This window comes from Marmota flaviventris, chromosome 17 (assembly GCF_047511675.1).
Source record: "Marmota flaviventris isolate mMarFla1 chromosome 17, mMarFla1.hap1, whole genome shotgun sequence".
In the NCBI taxonomy this organism is placed as follows: Eukaryota; Metazoa; Chordata; class Mammalia; order Rodentia; family Sciuridae; genus Marmota; species Marmota flaviventris.
In genome coordinates, this window is record NC_092514.1 from 17,499,564 (window position 1) to 17,524,053 (window position 24,490).

Sequence of the window (24,490 nt, forward strand, 5' to 3'; positions counted from 1 at the left end):
AAATACACCATTAGAAAAAAAGAATGGCTAGAATCAATGATGTAAGTATCCCATTCAAGAATTAGCAAAAATCCATAAATTAAACCTTAAGGAGGTAAAAGTAATGAAATAACAAAGAACAGAAAGTAATGAAACAAGAGATCAAACACAGAAGAAGGAAAAAAAGACCGGTTTCTTAAAGCCACATAAGATTAATAAACCCTGGAAAGACTGATAAAGATAAAGATAGAAGAACACCCAAAAATTATTATCGGGAATGAAAAGGGGGATGTTACTTCAGATCTATATAGATGTTTAAAAGATAATCAGAGGACGGAGATTAATACCAAGAAATTAAAACTTTAGATTAAATGGACCAATTACTAGATAAACATAATTTTCTAAACTGAAACAAAAGAAATAGGGAATAGGAATAGTTCTGGTAAGTATTAAAGATTAATAGAAGTTGTAATTAAATACCTTTCTCAGGCTCAGATGAATTCTGTGAATTCTATATTCCATAAAAAATAAAAACTCTCAACTCTTTCTTTCTTTACTATAAGCTCTTAACCTTGCCTCATATTATACAGAATATGGAAGCCCTAATAACAGAATGCTTTAACCTTTCCACTACCAGCTGACCAACATCTGTGCCCATCTTCTCAATCTTTCTCAGTGTTACAAGACAGGAGTTGATCTCCTTGACAATCCCTCCTTTTCAGTCTAGACTTTATCCACTTAAACCTTCTCAAACCCTTCAGTCCTTTAGTGATTGAGGCATTTCTATGAACACTGAACCATTTTGTGGAAACTTCCATCCCAAAAAATACAACAAAAATGCTGTTCTTCATTCTATATTTTCCCCTAACTGTTGCATCATTGTTCTCTCCCTCTTCATAAAGAAAAAAAATAATCTCCTTTAGATACTCATCTATCTCCACTAACTTTTACTGACTCATTTAAATATAAATAGTATTATTTAATACAGAATATATGTAGTATATATGTGAGTTATAAAAAAATGAATACTCAAACTAATTTCCATTTAATTTTTTCCATGTCCACTGCCATCACTGTAATAAAGGTACTGTCTTCTCTTGTCTAGACTGTTGTTACAACCTCTTAACTTCCTGGTGGCTTTATGACCTTAAGTTAAATCTTCATTAACAGCATTAGTTTCTTAAAAATTCTTAATTAAAATATTTTCAAGGCACTGGAGTTGTGGATCAGTGGTACAGTGCTCACCTAGCATGCCTCAGGCACTGGGTTCAATCTTCAGCACCAATTAAAAATAAAATAAAGGTTATTGTGTCCACCGACATCTAAAAAGCAAATATTTTAAAAATTCTTTTCATACTTTTGCACTCAGCTCCCTTAGGTTAACATCCAAACTCATTACCATTATCTGCCATGCCCTGCAGACTGCCTCCTGACCCTACCTCTAATCTCATTTTGTAGCAGTCCCCCTTCACTTACGCTACAGTCTCAGAGACTTCCTTTTGATTTCCAGAACATATTATGTTCTTTTCCATATCAGGTCCTCTGCACTGCTGATTTTTTTTTCCTGAAATGATTCTCTTCTCTTCCTCTGGCTGGCTTCTTCTTACCTTTCAGGTCTCATATTAAATGCCACATCCTCAGAGGCCTCCCCTGACCACCCTATCCAAAGCAGGCACCCTCATCCCTTTCCAGGTTACTATCCCATATCTCCTCATTTATCTTGTAGCTAACAGGTACTCCAACCACTAATTAACTTGTTTTTATTTGTTGAAATTCAATTGTCATAAGGGTAGGGACCTATTACATCTTATTCACTGCTATTGTCCTAGTATTTAACCTAGTTCACAGCATACAGATATATCATAAACACTGATTAAATAAATGAATTCTATATTTTGATTCTCAACTGGTTCCTTGTTCATATTCTCAAGGAGTTAAGAACCTGGAAAAAAGGAAGACAGTCTTCGAATAGGTTCAGTAGCCTTGCAGTTGAACAATGTTAAATTACAAGTAAATGGGTTTATTTTAAAAGAAATCAGTGGTGACCCTCTTAAGGAAGCATTTTTAGGAAAAAATGAAAAAATAAATGTCATATTATGATAAAACAAATCAGAAAAACAAAAAGTTAACTGGAAAGGATAGAACATAAAGGGTTATGTTGTGAATGTTTGAATAAAAAAAAATAAAGGAATATTTGTAAAAAGTATGCCCCGCCAAGAAAGCAAAGTAGGATGGTACAATGAACCAAAGGGAGAGGACAGAGAGAGGGGAAGAGAAAACAGTGGGCAACAGAAATGGGCAGCGAGAAGAATGGGACACCGGATCTTTTCCTTTGAGGCAGCTTTGAAGAAATATCACCCCAAATATTTCCTATGTTCTGTGGAATTTCTCCCTATGATTTGTTATTTGAAATAAACCCCAGTTTCTTGGTTCTGATTAACTTACCTGGATAGGGAGTTCTTGAAATTTCTCTCACCACTGCCCATGGTCCTTTCCCATTCTCCAAATGAGTTATCATGTCTGGTTTGGAAACTGCAAGCCCTGTTCAGAGAAAAATGAATAGGATTTAATTGAAGCTACAATCAAGAATTATTACCAATTTTTGTCTCAATCTCTGTAAGGACCACTACAAGAAGCTTTAGAACTGTACTAATATTGCTGATTAGTCATTTGTGGCTATTTAAATTTGAAATGAAATTAAAATAAATGAAAAAATAAAATTCAGTTCTTTAGATGGACCAGCCAAATTTCAGTGTTCAAAAACCATAAGTACACAAGAAATAAAACCAACAATCAATAAGTAGGATTGCCATTAAACTAAAAAGCTTCTTCTGCACGGCTAAGGAAACAATTAAGAAAGTGAAAGGAGCTTACAGAATGGGAGAAAATCTTGGCAAGTTACCTTTGATAAGGATTAATATCCAGAATACACAAAGAACTCAAAAATCTTAACATCAAAAAACCAAATGGCCCAATCAACAAATTGGCAAAAGAATTAAACACAAACATCTCAACAGAAGTAACACAAAAGGCCAATAAATACATGAAAAAATATTCAGCATCTCCAGCAATCAGGGAAATGCAAATCAAAACTACTCTAAGATTTAATCTCACTCCAATCATAATGGCAATGATCAAGAATAAAAACAACAATAAATGCTGGTAAGGTTGTGGGGAAAAAGGAACATTTGTACATTGTTGGTAGGATTTCAAACTAGTACAACCACCCTAGAAAGCAGTTTGGAGATTCCTCAAAACTAGGTATGGAACCACCATATGATCCAGCTATTCCACTTCTGGATATTTTCCCAAAAGATCTAAAATCAGTATGCTATGGCAGCTCAGCCACATCAATGTTTATAGTAGCACAATTCACAGTAGCTAAATTATGAAATCAACCCAGATGTCCATCAACTGATGAATGGATTAAGAAACTGTGATAAACACACATACACACAACACACACACATACACACACACACACACACACACACACACACACTGAAGTTCTACTCAGCCATTTAAAGGAATGAAATTATGGCATTTGTTGGTAAATAAATGGAAATGGAGAATATCATGCTAAGTGAAATTAGCCAAACTCATATACGGAAGCTAGAGTAAAATAAAGAAAAGAGGAGGGAAGGATAAGATTACAAAAGGAACCAATCAAATACAAATTAATAGATAAGTGAAAGGAAATTTAGTAGATTAGAGGAAGGAAAAAGGGAGGGGGAGGGGAAGCAGGAAAGGAGGAGGAAAATGTGGGGATCATGAACTGAAATCAATTTCCATGCATGTATGAGGAGTTTGTTGGAATGAACTCAACTACTATGTATAACCACAAAGCTCTAATTAAAACAAAAACATAAGTGGCTAGTATCTACCATAGTGGATAGCACAGTTATAGAATAAACCTCTCATAGTAGAATGTTCAGTCATATAGTTTATTCTAGAGCATTACGATGACCTCAAGGAGAGCTCAACACTATGATCTAGGTTCGTGGGATAACAGATCATGAGAATAATCTAAGTTTAGAAAGAAAATGAACGCATTTGTTCCTTCCTTTCTAGAGGCAATGATAACAATTCCAATTTATGGCAATGATCAGGAAAAACTTTGATCCTATATCTGTAGGACTGTCAACAATCGCCAAGGTTCCAAAGAAACAAATATTTCTTTATCTACAATGAGCATACCATTTAGTTAAAAGTGAGGAACAGCATGAATTACAACAACGTGCCCCTGAGATGAAGAGATTTTTGACACCTAAACTCTAAGCCACACTCAGTAAAAACTTTAGAGGCTCAATATTTCTGGAAAACCTGGTCAAATAGGCAAAGCCATTAACATAGAAGTTAGCCTTACCCAGCGAGACCAGATTTCTATAATTCTCTAGCATCACATCTTTGTGCAGATTCCTCTGTGTAGGGTCCATCAACCTCCATTCCTCCAACGTGAAGTCTATTGCCACATCCTTAAATGTCACTGATTCCTAAAATAAATACAAAGCAATTACCCAGGGATCATAGAATTAGACTTGTTAAGCAGACAGTAAGTATGAAACTGGGGAAGAACTCTCACAATCAGAATCACCAAATGATTATATAGGTCAACTTGTTCAACCTTTACAGAATACATGACAAGAACCTAAAACCAGAAGAGGAAGCCTATTCCAGCTTTGGTGTCTTACCTGATAGCAGGATTTTTTCAGACCACTTCAAGTCTAGCTTTTTATAAACTCTAACTAAATATTGATCCTACCTTAATACCTGGAGTTGAACAATATGGTTTTCTTCTTCCCTAGAAAACCTTTAAAATATTTAGTAATTCTGGTAGTTTGCATCCAAATCATCTCTTCTCCCTCCAAACCTATTTTATGTCAACTTCCTTCCAATTCCAATCCATAGAATATTACTTAATAAAAGATATATTTTATAATCCAGATAATTGCATATAAAATGGGGTGAGTATTAGAGTCAGGAGGAAACAGCAAAGTAGACTGAAAAAGAAGATAGGCCTTTGGACTGACATTTAAAATATACAAAGAACTCTTTTAAAACTCAACAATAAGAAAATGAACAACCCTGTCAAAAAAATGGACAGAATACCTGAATAGCCACTTAACCAAGGAAGATAAACGGATTGCAAGTACATATATGAAAAGATGCTCCACATCATATGTCATTACAGAACTGCAAATTAAAACTATACTGAAATACCACTATGAATGTATTAGATGCCAGAACCCAGACCCCTGACAACACCAAATGCTGGCCAGGCTGTGGAGCAACAGACACTCTCACTCATTGCTGGCAGAACTGCAAAATGGCATTGTAACACAGTTTAAAAGTCTCTTACAAAATTAAGTATATTCTTCCCACACAATCCAGCAGTCCCAGTTCTTAGTATATACCCAAATGAACTGAAAACTTAATATCCAAGCAAAAATCTCCACATGGACATTTATAGGAACTTTATTCATCATTATCAAAATCTGAAAGCCACCAAGATATTCTTCAGTATGTGAATGGATGAATAAATTGGTACATCTGGACAATGGAATATTATTCAATACTAAAAAAAATGAGCTATCAAATCAAGGAATAGAAGCAACTTTAAATGCCTTATGATGTTCTTTATCCTAAAGATTCTGAGAAAACTGCATTAAGTTAGGTTGACGTAAAGATTTCTTCCTGATAAATTTTGATAAAGTAAAAATCATCTCAGGCTGAGAAAGTAAAATAAAATTCTGCCTTCCCATTTGTCAAGTTAGAATAAGAGACACAGAGAAAACCAGCAGCAAAGTTAAGCAGAAATATTTCTTGCATAGTCACTCTAGGTGTAAAGTGTCAAATGGCCCCTTCTTTGAATAACTACTGCTTTTTACTAAGAAACTTTTATAATTTAGACTGTCAGAAAATTTACAGTTTGAAATCATGTCAGAAAAAAATGAAAGTGACTTTGATGCAGTTTTGATTTCCAACCCAGATAAAGAGCTCACACCATGGGATACTGAACACACTTTACATTTATCTTAAGTTTATACTTTCTGAGGAGAGAGAACACCAGTTCCACTTTTCAGTCTTTATACAAAGCCCACTTTGATTTGCACCTATCAAATCATTGATTTCATTAAAATTTCTGCTGAACTCCACTCTCCCTCAAAATGATGTAATAACCCTATGTCCTCCTTCATTTGGTATGAAGTATTTCTCATTGCAATGAGCCAATAATACTGAAAAGTTTGGCCTTCAATTGAATAGGACTAATTATATTAATTCTTATGTCACTATAAAATCATAAAGCTCATTTGATTTTAAAGGTTCTTATTATCTCCTCTTCATCTTGAAGTTATGCTTCTCTAGTTGTTTGTTGTTAGGGAATTAAATTACTAACCTAAAATATCAACCTATATACAGGCACTATTAAATTATCTATGATTTTACTGGTTTTACTATTAAACTATCTATGATTTTACTGGTTTCTATCTTACGTACCTCAACCTTATATGAGAGTCAGAAAATATCATGACTCTTTCCTTTTGGTCTGATTATAATAATCATGTGAATATAACTCCCTCATCAGTCTTAAACCGTTTGTTAGATGTTTGAAAAAAAAAAAAACATGTACCTATCAGATAAAAAATGTTTAGCACTGAAATTTCTCCTTTTGAAGAACTATACTAGGAAAAAAGTATTTTAAAAATGTCAGAAATAGCAATTCTATAAACAAAACAAAATAAATGCCAATAAAAACCAGTAAAACAAAAATAGGTTGATGACTTGTTGATGTCATCACAATACTGGTTTCATTTAAAATTAAACAAAGCAAGGTTCAGTACTTACAAAAAGAATTCAGAATTAATCAGACAAAACTGATCTGCCAGAGTCCCCTCTCTATCAGAAGAAGAAAAATAAAACATACAAATTGTTCACCATATCAAAAAGGATGGTGTTTTCCTAAGGTTCAAGATCCAAAGTCTGAAACTATGAATATCTTACCTGCAATTTTTGAAGTATAAACGGTTATATGCTAAAGGACAAGTTTAAGATCCATTGGCTCAGTGTTATATTTCAGAAATACAACAAGATTGAGTCTCAGTATGTATCTTATCATAGAAATAAAAAGAAAAACTGAAACATTTTTGGGATAGAACCAACTTTCAAAGTAAAAATTTCAAAAGCAAGAACATAATTATCCTAAAAGCATAGTGAACACATATCAAAAATGTAGTTAAATTGTTAACAAAACTAGTTTAAAAGAAACAGATGTATGTACACAATGAAAAAGAGAGTGATAGATAAAGATTATAAAATTAGACAAAAACATAGTTAATGTCCTACAGGGCAATAAAACTATAACTTTGGTGATTACATTTTCTCCTAGGTAGAAATAATTTGGAACGTTTCAATATTCTACAAGATTACATACAACTTTGAGGGTTTGAATATTAATAGTAAATAGTAAGTCAAGTAAAGCAGCCTTTTCCTGCTGCCTCAGGTGACCCTTAAGCTTGTTAGACAATGGTCTCATAGGACACTAAAAGGCCATACTTTGCCTTATTTCTAAGTGTTGGATAATTTTTTAATAATAAATCTTATTTTGACTTTTTCTGGAAAAATCAGGTAGTTAATATACTTACAAATTAGTAAGTAAGCCTAACAAATATGAAAAAAATCTAAACCAATTTAAAATCATTGTAAGACTACTGCCACTGATGTTAATATATTCTTGATATTTTTCATTACATTGGGTCTTACTAGAAAAGAAAAAAAATCAGACTATTTAATGGTAGAATAATTTATCATGAGCAATTATGATGTGACCATCTGTCAAATTTAAAACTGCTACTACTTCAAAGAAAGGAAATTTATCACATTGATGCTACCACCCCTAGGGTTAAAACACCTATCAAATATTTGCTATGAACTTATAAGGAGCTGGGATTGTCAAGAATTAGGGGGAGTAAAATGTACTTTCTCTTTATGCCCCTTACAAATGATGCTGCCATTACCTTCACCAGCTCTGCTTCTTCCATCAGAAGGTGAAGATCTCCATCTGCCTGGGTAACTTCAGAACTCTGAAGGAACACGGGAAAGATCACTCAGCGAAAGGCTGCCTATGACCTAGAACAGAGCCCCAGCAGGTACCCCCAGTCCACTGTGGATGTGGTGTGTATGGAACAACCTCTTTTACTGTTTTAAACAGGGCTGAAACTAAGGTCCTGTAGTAATATCCAATCATTATCCTCCTTCATCTTCTTTGAGGCAATGACAAATATGCAAACCAGAAAGATAAAACTCCATGTTTTTTTAAAAGTAGGGGACTGAAAAAGAACCCATCAAAAACAAAAACACACTTAAAATAAAGGCCTTCACCTACCTACTGCATACCTCTCTTTTTTCATATGAGGATGAGATCAATTTTTCAGAATGTATCTACCTTGCTCAAGAAAATTTCCAAAACCTATCAACACCATCTGTTTTCTACAACTGAAATATCAGTACAGTGTCTAAGGGGGCACATGTCAGGAATACTCAGGAAATATTCCAGGGAACTCTCATAATAGTGTCTTCTTCCAAACTTTAGAAACTGTATTCCAATAAGGAAGTGATTTCTATAAATAAAATTAAAGTTTACTGTATCTTCTAGTAGTACCTATTTAGATTTATCATTTTAGAGTTTTGTGTCATTTTTAAAAATTATGGGTAATAAAAATATCTGCTTAAGTTTTATTGGGAAAAAAGCTATCATAGTTACCTTCTCTCAAGTTCTTATCCAAAAAATCCATAAACATTCAGCTTTTAAAAAGCTGTGATGATGTGAATTTCAACCCTGGTAATATGGATGGGTATGATCAGGCCATAATCTATTACTACACAAATACAAATGGACCTACTGATCAAGTGAAACATTTTGTTTTAATTTATATTTCCAAAGGCATCTTTTAAGTATTGTTTACATGTTATATAGTCTGGCTAGAAAGAATAAACAACCATTATTATAATAAATTATATTTGTTGTACTACCTTTCTTCTGAATCTCTTACTTCAGAAAGTCATTGCTCAACTAGTTTTTATCATATTAATACCCAACCTAAACACACTTAAGCACACACACACACACACACACACACACACACACACACATTTAAATGTCTTCAGGGACACATTTAAAAACTCAGCTTAAATATCTCATCTCTGGCCCTAACTTTTTCAACTTTTCAACTTGAATCACTATTTCACCCACTGTTCTTTGCATCAGAGTCTTGCCCTTAAATACCCTTCTCACCTGAATCCTCATGAATACTTTACAACTATTTAATACAAATACTTGTAATTCGGTACAAGCTTAAATCTAATTATCCTCATAAGTTTCCACGGCCAATTTAGATAACACTAATACTTCATTTCTTTACTTGTATAGCACTCGTCTTTTATCATATTGCTACACAACAATCATTCACCCAAATTACATAACCACTTTTTTTTAATGCTATACCCTCAGTGAGACTGTGAACTCTTTATAGCCAACCACTGTGTCTTACATACCTTTTCTCTGGTTGACTACTTCTTTATGGGTAGAAAGTGGGAGATCACTGAGAGTGGACACATGACTCAAGTGTGTGTGTCCACATATTTTGTTTCCCAAAATTTCCCCAATTGAAAAATATTCTGTTATACTACTCCATAAATACGTGAAATTTTCTGGGAACAGTACAAATTTAACCTCAAAAGTGAACTGCCAAGACTAGTTATCATATCTAAACATAGCCCAAATATTTTTGGAAAGGCCCAATGTCCTTAAATTTGGTTCAATAAGTATAATGAATCCTTTTAAAGATTATAACTTTTGCTAAGATTGACCCAATTTTAATGGGTCATACAGTTTGGTTCTCTTCCTATAAAGAGCGTAAGTAAGAAAAGTATGTGATTTAGAAAACAGACAAGCTCTGAAAACAACAGAGCAATCAGAAATGGAGGAGAATGACTTACCAAAGGTCCAACTGCAAAAACCACAGCAGTCATAATCTCTGCTTCTCAGTACCCCTCTCTTGAAAGAGGAGAGTCCCACAAAGACATCTGAGGAACAGAAATAAGCTATGAAAACCAAGTCTGCCTTGGGTATTTCAGATTCACTGACTTGGAATTCTAACATAGTGAGCATGATAACCTTAAGGGCATAGGAGAGCAACCCCCACAATCCACAAAGGACAAAGATCTTGAGATCTTAATACTATTGAGTGCAGTCATAGCTAGCAGACCAAATATTGTACAAGGAACTTTAAATCTTCACATCAAACCCATAGCGTGTGTGTGTGTGTGTGTGTGTGTGTATGTATGTGTATATATATATATATATAAAACATATATACATATGTATGTATGTGTGTATATATATATATATATATAAAACATACATACATATGTATGTATATATGTATGTATGTATATATGTATGTATGTATATATATATATTTATTTCATAGATGAGGAAACTGAGGCCTAGAAAATACAAACTACATATGCAAGGTCATATAGATACATGACTCCAAATTGATTTAATTCCCAAACCCACATTTTTCTACTAAATCAACTTGCACTGTAAAATCACAAAAAAACAGTGCAATCATTCTTTGCACCAATCACCTACTCATTTTAACAATGAAATATTTTAAGAATCTCTTTTTCTGACCTTTTCTGGAAGAGTCAATTTGCTAAAATTTGCAGAGACCTCAGAGTCATGTAAAGAGTGTAGTATAACTTCAAAATTTAAATATTAAAAACTTTGACTTGCCCCTCTCAATCTCATATTCAAATAAATTTTATCTGTCCTTTCTATATCAGGCAAACTCAAATGAAAAGGAAACAGGAATAATGATAATGGAAGAGAGTGTTTAATTCAATATAAAAAGCATTAAGCAATAGTACTTTTACACTGGGAAAAATTTTTGCCTAGTAAAGATTTTACACTGTGGAGAAATAACGGGGCAGAGGCCTTATTTAGGTGTGCCTGGCACTGATTCTGCTTTCCCACTTTTAGAAGAAACTCAATAGAATACATTCTCTAACCATGGTACAGTAGAATTACAAATATAAATGAAAGTCTGAAGTGGAAAAACTTGTCACTTGGAAATTAAAAGTAGCACCTTAGTAGAAACAATGAAAAAATGTCATTGCTGGTGAGTTAGCAAAATGAGGGTATTAAAGATGAAATATGCCAGATATCTGCCAAAGTTATAAAGAGATTCAATTCATGGCCCTAAATATTTCCAATAAAATTTTTAAAAAGAATGAACAGAGTAAGCATCCAACTAAAGAAGATCAATAACAAATAAGCAATAAAGAGGAAGAAATATTAAAAGAAGAAACTAATGAATAAGAAAACAAACATCTGAAAAAGCCAGTAGCTAATTCTCTAAGCAATAAAATATATGTCACTGGTTGGTCAAAGGAAGTCAAAAAACAAAGTCAATAAACCAAAAATAGAAACGGGAAAGTAGTTATAGCAAGCACTTTAAATTGTTTACCAGTAAAAATAAAATTTTCCAAATTTCTTTTCAAAAATTTCTTAAAACAGAAAGGGCAAGTGTGGGGAGCCATTCTCACACGTGACTGGGCAACTCCCGGTTTGGGTCTGAGGCGCTCTGGCTAAACTGTGTCGGAGCTTTCCCGACCCCCTCCTGGTGCGAGAGCCTGCCCGTGTGGGGGTGTGACTGACCACTGACCCGGGGGGCCAATCACTGACCCTGACCTTGGAGTGCGGCCGCCCTCAACCTTCACTGGATGGAATTCTCCCCTGAATTTCTTGTTCCCCAATAAAAGGCTACTCCCTGGTGTGCTCCCTCTCTCTCTCTCCTGCTAGCCCTGAGTAATCCTTGCTGCCCTACAGGGTGGTTCGAGGTAAGAGCCAGAGGGGGAGCTGTCTCGGACCTGGTCATAGAAAAAGGTAACTGAGTCTGTGTGTTTATTTTGATCTCACTAGTTAACTTTTATGCCAAGAACCTCTTTAATGAAACCAGTGCGCTGGTCGCATGGTGGAATTTGGAGCCCACGAGGGGGGCATTCTAGATTAGCTAGATTGAGTGGGAGCGCGCTATAAAGATAAAGATAAAGGAAGTGGTGACAATTTAGAGTCACAAAAGTACCTGGAGATATTGAAGGAAAGAGACGTTAAATTAATTAAAATGGGAAATTCAACTTCTACGGATAAGGAAATGTATCTATTTTAGACAGTATAATTAATCAGAAAGGAAAACAGATAAAGAAAACTCAGTTATTACAATTCTTAAAGATTGTAGGCGAATATTGTCCTTGGTTTTGTGAACAAGAGTCTCCAAATTTACTTACTTGGGAGAAACTAGGAAGGAAGTTACAAAAAGTTTGTCTTTCTAATGAATTACCTGGAGGCATAGAAAATATTCAGAAAACTTGGACGGCTCTGGAAGTTTGTCTTTTTGAATATATGGGCCAGAGTTCGTGGCCCCCTGTAGATCTATTAAAAGGCATTCAAAGAGCTATTAGGTCTATTCAAATGGAAAATCCGCCTGAGGCTAAGTTAATTCCCTTTCCCTTGAGCCATTTAAAAACAAAGGCTCTAGGGGCTAAACCAAAGGTTAAGAATGTGACTTTAAACTTGCAGGATCAGGCTAGCCCACAGGGAGATTATAGAGAGGAAGGTCATAGAGGAGAAACCTCCACAGTCCTAGAAAGTCCTCCGGAAGAGGTAGAGGATCTTCTTGGGGAGGAAAATCCAGAAGAGATTCTTAGAGGGGCACAGAGTTCTTCTCCGCCACGTGGCTTAGAAGCCCAATTTCAAAATGGCGACAGCGCAGAGTCTACCCACGACTCGCAGTCGGAGGGAGAAGAATCAGACGTTGAAATTCAGGACTTACAGAGAAATTTTAACAGGCTGCGTTTAACACTGCCTGCCCAGGCTATTCGAATTCGGCCATTACCTGCTAAAAGGACAAAATTTAACAGGTACTCTGAATTAACAATGACTTGTCTTACCCCGTTCCAGCAAGATATTAAGAAAGCACAGGAAGCTGGGGAAGATACTAGCGGTTTTCAACTTTTTCCAGTTTTTGAGCAAGTTAATGAGCAAGATCAGAGAGTTAGAGTTCATGCTGTAATCCCATTTAAAACCATTAAGGAACTAAAAAGTGCATGTGAGACATATGGTCCGAATTCGCCTTTTGTACAGAGCCTGATAGAAAATATTTGCTCACAGCCCCTTCCTCCTAGTGATTGGATTTCTTTAGCTAGATCTTGGTTGAGTGGAGGAGATTTCTTACTTTGGCATAGTTATTGGACTGATTTTTGTACTGAACAGGCAGAAAGGAATAGAAGACAGAATTTAGAGACGCCGGTAGAAATGTTTTTAGGAACAGGTGAATTTGCTGATTTAGAAAGACAGTTAAATTATGAATTTGTAGTATACAATCAAATAACTGATTGTGCGAAATGTGCCTGGAAGCAGATTATCTCTAAAGACCAATCCAATTTAGTTCTTACCAAAATCAGGCAGGGTGCAAGTGAACCGTACTCAGATTTCGTAGCCCGATTGTACCAGGCCGCAAACAGGTCGATCGGGGACCCGGGGGCCTGTGAGTTTATTGTTAAGCAATTTGCATTTGAAAATGCGAATAAGTATTGTCAGGACGTTCTTGGGCCACACCGTAAAAAAGGGACAATTTCTGAGTTTATCCGCTTATGTTCTGAGATAGACTCTACTCATTTACAGACTGTAGCCCTAGCTGCGGCACTAAAGGAAACATTAAGGCCACAAAAATTAGAACGAAAGCCCCGCGGGAGATGCTACGTTTGCGGGAAAAGTAACCATTTTGCGCACGAATGTTGCATGCACAATTTTAAGTTCAGGGCTCCATCTACTGGTGATAATAGATATTGCAGGACTGAACCCCACGTGGCGGATCAAGATGGCGTGCTGCCTTCTTGCCGTCATTTCCTCCTATCGGGAAGACAAAAAACTTCCGGTCGGCCCCTCCCCAGCTGAGCAACAATACGGGGGATTCGAGGAGAGGTCACACAGTGTGACATCACTGGCGCCGACCAGGACAGCCTGCGATTTTTACCGGAATGTAGATCGCAGACAGTTTTCTTAGAACCTTCAAGGACAGTTGAATTGAATCCTGAATCAGGGCCAAAACAAATCCCTACTGGGATTTTCGGGCCGCTTCCTGATAATACTATAGGTTTAATTTGGGGACGTAATAATTTAAAGGGAGTTATTGAGGTGATACCTGGTGTGATAGATTCAAATTTTAAAGGACAATTAAATGTTACTGTAAGGTCCAATTATGCCCTAAGGCTCACTCCAAAGGATACATTTGCCCAATTGATTTTATTGCCCTGTAATTCAGAAAAACACCCACCAGTAAATTCAGTTTCTAAACCGCCGGACAGAGTGTACTGGTCTCAGTTAGTGCGACAAGAATGCCCTTTATTAGAATTTAAAATTAATAATAAAAAGTTCCTAGGAATCGTAGACACAGGAGCTGATATCTCTGTCCTTTCTAGTAGATTCTGGCCTAGGAATTGGCCCTTACATGTAGCACCAGCTAACCTAGAGGGAATAGGACAGATTTCACAGCCCGCTCAAAGTGCCAACTATCTCCGTTGGGAAGATTCCAATGGGAACAGTGGAGTATTTAAGCCTTATGTGTTAGAGTCTTTACCAGCTAACCTATGGGGAAGGGATATTTTAGCCAAAATGGGATTGTTATTAGTTACTCCAAATTCTATAAGGTCAGTTGAGGAAGTTAATCAGAGGTATTTTCCTGGAGATAATAAGGAGACCCTTCAGGAAGAGTATCTATTTTCCTGGAGATGATAAAGAGACCCTTCAGGAAGAGTATCTATTTACAAACCAGTCTCCACGACAAAGATTAGTAAATGCTCCAAGCCAAAATTTTTACTAGGGGCCCTGAGTACTTCCCCGATCCCTAAGACAGCTGAAAAAATCACCTGGCTCACAGAGGAGCCTATATGGATTTCTCAGTGGCCCATCTCAGGGGAAAAACTTAAAATAATTCATAGGTTAGTTGAGGAACAACTTCAGGCTGGTCACATAGAACCAACACTTAGTCCTTGGAACACACCTATTTTTGTTATTAAGAAAAAAGTCAGGAAATTGGAGATTGCTACAGGATTTAAGGGCAATAAATCATGCAATTCGGCCTATGGGATCATTACAGCCAGGACTTCCCTCCCCCACAGCCATCCCTTTAGACTATAGCTTGATGGTAATAGATTTAAAAGACTGTTTTTTCTCTATAAGGTTACATCCTGGAGATTGTGAAAGATTTGCTTTCACTGTCCCAGCAATTAATTTTAAGGAACCTGTTAAAAGATATTGCTGGAAAGTACTTCCCCAGGGAATGCGTAATAGTCCTACCCTGTGCCAAAAATATGTTGACCAGGCGATAGATCCCATAAGAAATAGCTTTCCTGATGCGTATATTATTCATTTTATGGATGATATATTATTGGCTCATGCTAATCCAGAGGTACTTTCAGAAATTTTTACTCAGAGACTTCACTTACAGCAATGGGTTTATGCATTGCTCCTCAAAAAATTCAAAAGGCACCTCCTTTTCAATATCTAGGTCAGATAATTCAAGGACGTACAATCCATCCTCAAAATCTTCAGATAAGAGTTAAGGAGTTACATACCCTTAATGATTTTCAAAAGCTATTAGGAGATATTAATTGGCTGAGGCCATCCTTAAAACTAACTACTTCTGAGTTAAGTCCTTTATTTCAGATATTACAAGGGGCAAGAACCTTAAGTAGCCAATACAGAAAATGCAGCAAAGATGGCTAGTTGCGTGGCAACATCCAGTCCACCTTTCAACCTGGCAAAAACTGGAACTCTTAGGTAGCAACAAGCTACCCAGCTAAAGACATTTCCCAGCCTCCCTTGAGCCAGGTGTGGATGTCAATAAATTATGGCAAAAGGGATCTGAATAAAAGATGCATTCAACTTTCAGGTCACATCTTTAAAAGGGAGCTGCTTGCCTTCCACTTCTTACTTTCCTTTATCCACTGGTGACACTAAAAGAATGAACCAGCTTCTATCACAGAAAGGACAATGCCCCCTGGACAATCTGGAGCAAAAAGGAACCTGGGTTACTAGATGATCTAAAAATCAGAGTTGCCTACTCCCACTCACTTCATCACTACTTGCCAACTATCAATTCAGATTATTGTAATGAGAAATAAGCTCTTTCTTGTTGGAACCACTATATGGACTCTGTTAAAGCTGCTGAATTAATTTCTAACATAGTGAAATCCATAAAAGAAAAGTCTAAATTTATCAGGGAAATATCAAGGAGCAGAGTTTAGTTAAACAGAAAATATTTGAACATCTTAGGAATGTACAGTAGTCTGCTTCATGATATTGGGTTTCACGAGGCACAATAAAATTTTTGATATGAAGAAAAAATTAAGAAGTTGACAGAAGAAAAACACTGCAGTGTGTAGATAAGCCCAGGGTTAAAAACAAAAAAAGTCATCTGGGGGATTCCCATAGTAAAGTCTCAAGGCTACCAACAAAATGGTATTCCCCTATACCAATATTCTCTAGATTTAAGGTTTTTGATCCCTTTGGAAAGTTAATGAATATTATCAATCTTCTCCCAGAAGACTCCCACATAGAAGAATAAAGAGGGTGATAAATCTTATGATGCTTATTAAGAAGGAAATCTTGCCTGGCATAGTGGCGCATGCCTGTAATCCCAGCAACTCGGGAGGCTGAGTCAGGAGGATCTTGAGTTCAAAGCCAGACTTCACAAAAGTGAGGCACTTAGCAACTCACTGAGACCCTGTCTCTAAATAAAATACAAAATAGAGTTGGGGATGTGGCTTAGTGGTTGAGTACCCCACCCCCAAATAAAAGGAAATTCCTTGGTTCCATCCAAGATACAAATAAGGATCTCTACTTCATGTGATAGGCACAGAAATCTACACTTTTAATAAGTACCTCAGGTTCTTACCTTAAGAAATATTATCTTGAGGCCAATTTCTGAACCTCAAATTAAAAATTCTTTACACACTTCAAAATCCAAGCAAAATGTGTTTTACCAAGAGGCAAGGCCAATATGTTTTACTCTAGAGCACAGGCAAGGTGTGGTGTTGCAGGAGTTAGCTGGGCTGAGTTTCTGCGTCAATCAAGGTGTTTCTTATTATACTACATAACACCGGTACAACTTAACTTCTGAAGAAGGGGTTACAGATCCATTTGAGAATTTGACCTTGTCTCAGAATAATGCACATGCATATATGATGTTGCATGGTATTTCAGGGTACATGAAGATTGACTGTTCCCCACAAGCCTATTCACTGATCTCCAAGTGAAGAGGCCCAGTTTTACAAGGCTGCAAAGAAAAAAGTGAGCTAAGACAAATAATCAACATGAATTATTTTTTCTCTAAACACTAAAGCAGACCTACAAAGAGTAATTGAAATTTTCAATTTCAGTAGTGGTTTTACCAAGAATAATCTGAGCCATTATTTATTTTTTAAATTGGTAAAGATTTATCAACTCCTCTGCCATATGTCACATAAATTATGCTAGTAAAGTATATTTATCCAAACTGTAAAATAGACATCTTTTGTAATCAGAATAAATGATATTTATGATTGAATATATTCAGCTTTATCTTAATCATGCAAACATATGCATAACAAAAAAAACATAACAAAACAGAGAGACCGAGACCTCTGATACGTGGGGCCTCAATATTTACCTATTTTTCTATACTTTCCAAGTAGACAATATAACATATCTATATTTAAGTGGGATTTAAGTATGGAATAAAATCCCAAGGTAGCTGTCCATACCTCAGGTTTTAACCTTGATTTGGCTAACTTAGCAATGTGACATAAGCAAGTCAATGAGCACAATGAATCAGTTATTTGAACATAACCACGTTACATGTTTGTACTTTTGACATCATGCAGAAGCTATCTAGACCTATTATTTCCCCAGAGTCATCATTTCCCTCACATTTTCTTTTTCCTGGTTGTTTTGACTGCACCCAAGCGCTGCAGAATTATTAAGAGACTTTAGGAGAAACTTCCCTTGCTGTGATTCCTACGCCAGTGTAGGTATTTTTTCAAAATAATAATAATAATAATAATAATAATAATAATAATAATAATAATAATAATGCAGTGTCCACGTTCTTGCTGAGAACTTCAGCGTCCCCGACTAGTCCAGCATTTCCCAAAAGCATACGCCCGGAAAGAAAAGCTGCCACGGTTAACTGTCGAGCATAACACAGGTCACCAATGTGAAACCCTGCTCCATCTCGGGCAGTTCGGAAGCCGGGGCGGACGTCCTCTGACCCATCTCGCCCTGTTTCCTTAACTGCCCTTCTCGGCCATTCCGGGGTCCCGCTCCTCACAGAAGCAAAGATGCAGGCCTGGGAAGACCGTTTGGCCCGGGCAGGGGCCGGTCATCCTCGTGGAACTGCAGCGCGGGCCCTGCGCGGGGGATCCTAACCCCTTGTGGCGAGGCCCTGCCAAGTCCGCGAGGAACGTTCCCCGAGTCGGACCGGCGAAGAGACAGTTGTTCCTGCGGACAGCCCTACGATAGGGCCGGGTGGAGACCGGGCCCACCCCCGGGCAGGAGGCCCAGCCCCGAAAGTCTCTCGGCGGGGTGGGAGGGCCCAGTCTGGGGCAGGGGAGGAAGCAGCCACGCCCCGGACGCTGCCGGGACCCAAGCGCCAGGGGAGGGGCGGGGGTAGTCGGGGCCTGACGCCCCGGGCAGTGAGTACCTGGCGGCCGCACTGAGCACAACTGAGGGCGCTCGCAGAGCAAGGTGGGAACGCGTCCAGCAATGGCGCCCGCTCGACTGGGTCGGCCTCCAGGAAGGCCAGTGCGCCTGCGCAGCCTGGACGCTGGAACTACAGTGCCCAGAATCCTCAGCGCCGGAGCAGTGCCCGGTACCCTCCCGCCCCCTTTGTCTGCTTTTAGAAATTTATGAAGGATTTGTTTACTGATGCTCTGGGTGACCCAAAAAAAAAAAAAAAAAAAAAAAAAAAAAAACTCGATCAGGTTGAGAACACATATGTTGAGGGACCATGAGTGTAATAAGCGCTAGTACTAGGCATTACTAACACAGGCTGCTGACAGGACCCTGGCCATAGAACAAGTCATCCTATAAACTTAGTTCAAAACCTCAGGCGCCTGTAGAGTTGATAGATTTCTGTCCAAGCTTTTGCTCTTTTTCCATTCAAGTTCTTGACCAGAAAAAAAAAAAAAATCGATAATGCCCTCATTATAATTTGGGGTCTTTGAGGACATGTACAAGAGGGAATACTCAGCTGCTAAATCCAAGGTTGAGAAGAAGTTTCTTGCTACTGTTGCAAAACCAGTCGGTGGTGACAAGAATGGAGGTACCAGGGTGGTTAAGCTTCGCAAAATGCCTAGATACTACCTGACTGAAGATGTGCTGCGAAAGCTGTTTAGCCACGGCAAGAAACCTTTCAGTCAGCACGTGAGAAAGCTGCGAGCCAGCATCACTCCTGGGACCATCCTGATCATCCTCACTGGACGCCACAGAGAGTGGTTTTTCTGAAGCAGCTGAGCAGTGGCTTGCTACTTGTGACAGGACCTCTTTCCCTCAATCGAGTTCCTCTGCGTGGAACACACCAGATATTTGTTACCACTCCCTCCGCAAAGATTGATATCAGCAATGTGAAAATCCCAAAACACCTCACTGATGCTTATTTCAAGAAGAAGCAGTTGAAGAAGTCCAGACACCAGGAAGGTGAAATCTTCAACACAGAGAAAGAGAAATACGAGATCATAGAGCAGTGCAAGTTTGATCAGAAAGCTGTGGCCTCACAAATTTTACCCCAAATCAAAGCTATCCCTCAGCTCCAGGGCTCCGTTTTATCCTCACAAACTGGTATTCTAAATTTCTTACCAAGAACCTAATTAAATAACTAATACATTAAAAAAAACAACAACAATCATTTGGGGTCTTTGAATCATAGTTTCCTTTTTCAGTTCATCTAAATAATAATGATAGTAATAATAAGTCATGATTTCCCCTGCCCCATTTCCATGACTTCAATGTCCAAAACCATATTCTCCATGGATGGTCAAACAGAATCCTTAAGGACACCACAGCTGCTTCCTCAATAATGGCACTATTTCCTCTCTAATCCATTCCTCTCCTGTGTGTGTTGGATTCCATAAGACCTCTTTCTGCTGCCTTGTGTACAATGCCTAAGCATGGTCAGCCCTTCCAGAAGAGGATCTTCAGGGAAATGTGAATCTCAGTAAAACTGAACCTAGCACACACAAAAAAAAAACCAAAAAAACAAAACAAAAAAAAACACTGGATTCTGCATGAGTTCAAAGAAAAAAGGATCCTGTGGATATCTTTATAGAAATTATCAAAGGAGAAATGCAAGTGGAAAATTGAACTTCTGGACATCACAAGTACAACATCAAAACTTAAATTAGACTGAATTTAAAGCAATTGAGATATTGCAAAAGAAAAAATTAGTGAAATTTAAGACATACTAATAAAAACCGCACAAAAAAAACAGAGGAAAAAGATGGAAAAATGAACAAAGATATTCCTTGTTAAAAAAAATCTATCAGGAGACAGTGAAAAACACATTTAAAACACTGAAAGAAAACTGTCAGCCTGGAAATGTATACCCATCAAAATATTTTTCATAAATAAAGGTGACCTTATAGTGGAATAGATGGAGTAAACACACACCCCTCCCTACTTAGTACAACTTAAAGCTCTTCATATATACAAAACAAAGATAAGTTGAACAGAAGGCAGTCCAGCTAGGGATCTTGTAAGCACAGGAAAAACATGGTGGGAGTTTCCTGGTTTTTTTGTGTTTTCATTATATCTCCTGGCCTGATCCTGAAAAAAACTGGCAACCTGAATTGTCAATGGGTTCTGGCAAAGAAAAAAAAGAATAAAGAAAGAAAAAAAGAAAAAGAAGGAAGGAAGAAAGAAAGACCTGCTTTCTCTAGTGAAAGGACTGAGAAAAGGGCAATATCACATGATAGAAAACCTTTAAGACAATACCCACTCTGCTGCAACCAAATACCACAGACAAAAATGGTGGTTGTTTTAGTCAGTGGTTGTTTTTGCCACTGTCTTTAAAGCACCCAACCAGCACAATTACAAAGGAGGAAAATTTTATTTGAGGGCTCACAGTTTCAGAGGTCTTATTCCAGAGAAGGCTGGCCCCACTCCTTGGGGGGTCAAGGTGAGGCACAATATCATGGTGGAAGAATTTGAAAGAGGGAAGCAGCTCACATGGCGATCAGAAACCAGAGAGAGAGAGAGAGAGAGATCTCCACTTGGCAAATATAAATATATAACCCAAATCCAAGCCCCAATTCCCACCTCCTCTAGCCATTCCTTACCACTTCAGTTACCACTCAGTTAATCCCTACCAGGAGATTAATTCACTGGATGGGTTAAGACTCTTAAAACCCAATCATTTCTGCTCTGAACCTTCTTGCATCGTTTCACACGTGAGCTTTTGGGGGATATCTCACAACCAAAACCATAACTGTGGTCCCACTACATTCTCATCAGCAAAGACTGGGTGGGGAACCCAGACTTCCAACCTCACTTAACCTTAATAAGTGCCCTCATTGCTCCTGCAAGGGTGAATACAGAAGAGGCAGTGTGGGGAGCTAGGATTTTCATTCACACTTGGTAATATTGAACCTCCCCACACACTGTCAGTTGAGGCCATCCGGGAAACAGTATAAGGTTCTCCTTCCCACCCAGCCAATGTGTTATCAGTGGTGGCCTAGTGGAGAGCCTGAAATGCAACCCCTGCCCACCACTAACAAGAATCTCTCACTCCTCAGGTATGTCTAAACAGAGGTTGGGTGTAAAATGTGGACTTCCACCCACAACAGCAATAGCCAGTTGGAGACCTTCTTACCCCTTCTCTGGTGTCAAAGGAAGAATCCTAAAATACAAGAAATAAAGAAGATCTACAATACCTTAATACACAAGATGTTGCTAAATTTGGCAAAAAGATGAATCTACAGATTCAAGAATTAACAAGATGCCCAGGAGGGAAAACACAAAGATATCCAGGCTAAGAAAGATAATAAACTCCTGAAAACTAAAGACAAAAAAAAAAAGAAAAAGAAAATTGGAAAAAGAAAGATGTTCTGAAAGCAGTAAGATTGAAACATCACCATACAAGTAACAGAAAATAAATTCAAATGGCAGCGGGGTTTCCATGAGAAACCATGGAGGTGAGAAGTAAGTGGAATAACATTTTACAAATGCTGAAGAAAATTAAGTCAACTCAGAATCAAGTGAAAATGTTCTTCAGAAATGACAGGGAGGTCAAGACATTTTCTGATGAAAGGCAACTAACACAATTTTGTTACCAGCAGAACTACTCTAAAAGCATGGTTAATAGAAGTTCTTGAAATGGAAAATATGTGATTTTTTTTTAAAAAAAGGGAAACATTGAACATCAGGAAAGAAACTAAAAAAGAGTAAAAATTTGGTTTTATACAAAAATTATATAGATGGCATACCTGGCAGAAAACATACCTGAGTTTTAAATTCTTCCCAGTTTCACTGAAATACTGCTTGTCCTGATTTTCACTGAATTGAATTGAGTTTAAGAATGAGGGATTTTTGAAAATTAAGATAATTTTTTTCCTAAAAATCGAGATTCTTTTTAATCTAACAATTTATATTGTGTAATTTTCACAGCAAAGAACTTTCCAGTTGCCTCAAAAAAAAAAAAAAGTTGAGGTGCAATTAAGAATGTTTCAGTCAAAGAAACTTGAGAAAATTCATTGCTAGCTGTGGCAGGTAGAATAATGTCCTTTCAGGATGTCCACATTCTGATCCCCAGAACCCATAATTATGGTACCTTATATGACACAGGTACTTTTCAGAGATATGATTTTGAATTGGAGAGATCATACTAGTTGTTCCAGGTGGGCTCAATATAGTCACCATGGCCTTTTAAGATGAAAAAAATTTTCCTGGCTGTGAGAGATGTGACAACAGAAGGAAGGAAGAGAGAGATGCAGAATTTCTAGCTTTGGACAAGGAGTAAGGGGCCATAAGCTAAGGTTCCCTTGAGCCCACAGAAAACACGTTCCTTTGAACATTTTGATTTTAGCCCAGTGAGACCTGTTTTCAAGTTGTGGCCGGCAAAACTATTTAATAATTTTGTCTTGTCTTGGTTAAGAACACCAAATTTGTGAATTACAGTGGATTTCTTATCAGAAGATATGGAGGCCAGAAAGAAGTGGGGCAACATTTATTTATTTATTTATTTATTAGTTGCTCATGACAATACAATGATCTTGGCACATTTATTTTTATGTGGTGCTAAGGATTGAACCCAGTGCCTTACATATGCTAGGAAAGCACTCTACCACTGAGCTATAACCACAGCCCCAATAATTGTTTTTATTTTTTTAATATTTATTTTTTAGTTATAGGTGGACACAATATCTTTATTTTATTTTTATGTGGTGCTGAGGATCCAACCCAATGCCTCACACATACTAGGAGGGCACTCTACCTCTGAGCCACAATCCCAGCCCCCCAATAATTATTAATACTATTAATATCTAGTTAACTCTTCTTGATGGTCTCAGAACTATCATTTTGCAGCTGGTTATTCAAATTAGGATCCTAACAAAGTTCACACTTTAGGTTTGTTTGTTTATAATGTCTCTTAACCCTCACTTATTCTGTAACTATCCCCTTATCCTTTCTTCCTCATTTGCATTATTTGGGTGGCGAGACAGTGTCATTTGTACAATAGAATGCTCTCATCGATTTGGTTGATATTGCTTTCTCCTTAAGCTGGTTGTCCTCCAATATTTCTTGTAAACTAGTCATTGGAACTAGACGTTTGAGTAGATTTAGGTTGGATTTTTTTTAGACAAGAAAACTGCATAGGTGCTGCTGTGCTTCCTAATGCACATAATGAGGCTCATGCCTGATCAGAGCTAAGGAAGTAAAAGTAGTTCTGAAAGTTCTGAGGGTATATATCACAGAGACAACAGTAGTTACCACTGTGGAAGGAAGAGGAAATGATATTTATGGGTGGATCAAAAGAATTTTTAGCTTTGTCTAAAAATATTTGTTGATTTAATTGAAAAATGATTGATGCATTATCTCTATCTTGCATAATATTTAATGATTAATGAAAAGAAATAAGTGGGCAAAAAATTCAATTCTCAACAGGAAATGTAATGCCCCCAAAACATAAAAAGATAATATCAGCAATCACCAAATGAAGATGGACTGTCAAATTCACTAATAATTAATTTTTAAAAGTGGTAAAGCATAATACCAATTGTCCCATGATAGAGAAGCTAGCATTCTCATACATTGCTAGTGGGAGCATAAATTTTATAATTGCAATAGTCACAACTTGATAATAACTATTATCTATTATCAATGATACAAATAATTTTAAAATATGCATTTTGG

At 37.2% G+C, this 24,490-nt stretch overlaps 1 protein-coding gene and 1 pseudogene across 2 annotated transcripts in view; one reads left to right on the forward strand and one right to left on the reverse strand.

Moving 5' to 3' along the window:
* Znf286a (zinc finger protein 286A) overlaps positions 1-24,490 on the reverse strand; it is a 50,847-nt gene that overhangs the window by 3,351 nt on the left and 23,006 nt on the right. The window contains exons 1-5 of one of the 2 annotated variants that reach the window (XM_027956000.2): positions 18,786-18,867; positions 9,976-10,062; positions 7,995-8,060; positions 4,346-4,472; positions 2,425-2,520 (exon numbers count right to left, since the gene is read on the reverse strand). The exons of the other annotated variant lie outside the window; for it this stretch is intronic. Of the exons in view, the coding sequence (XP_027811801.2) occupies positions 2,425-2,520; positions 4,346-4,472; positions 7,995-8,060; positions 9,976-10,008 (322 nt within the window). The 5' untranslated portion in view covers positions 10,009-10,062; positions 18,786-18,867. Of the gene's footprint in view, positions 1-2,424; positions 2,521-4,345; positions 4,473-7,994; positions 8,061-9,975; positions 10,063-18,785; positions 18,868-24,490 lie in introns of those variants that run through there. 2 annotated transcript variants of the gene reach the window in all.
* LOC114108392 (large ribosomal subunit protein eL6 pseudogene) lies at positions 19,313-19,950 on the forward strand (annotated as a pseudogene).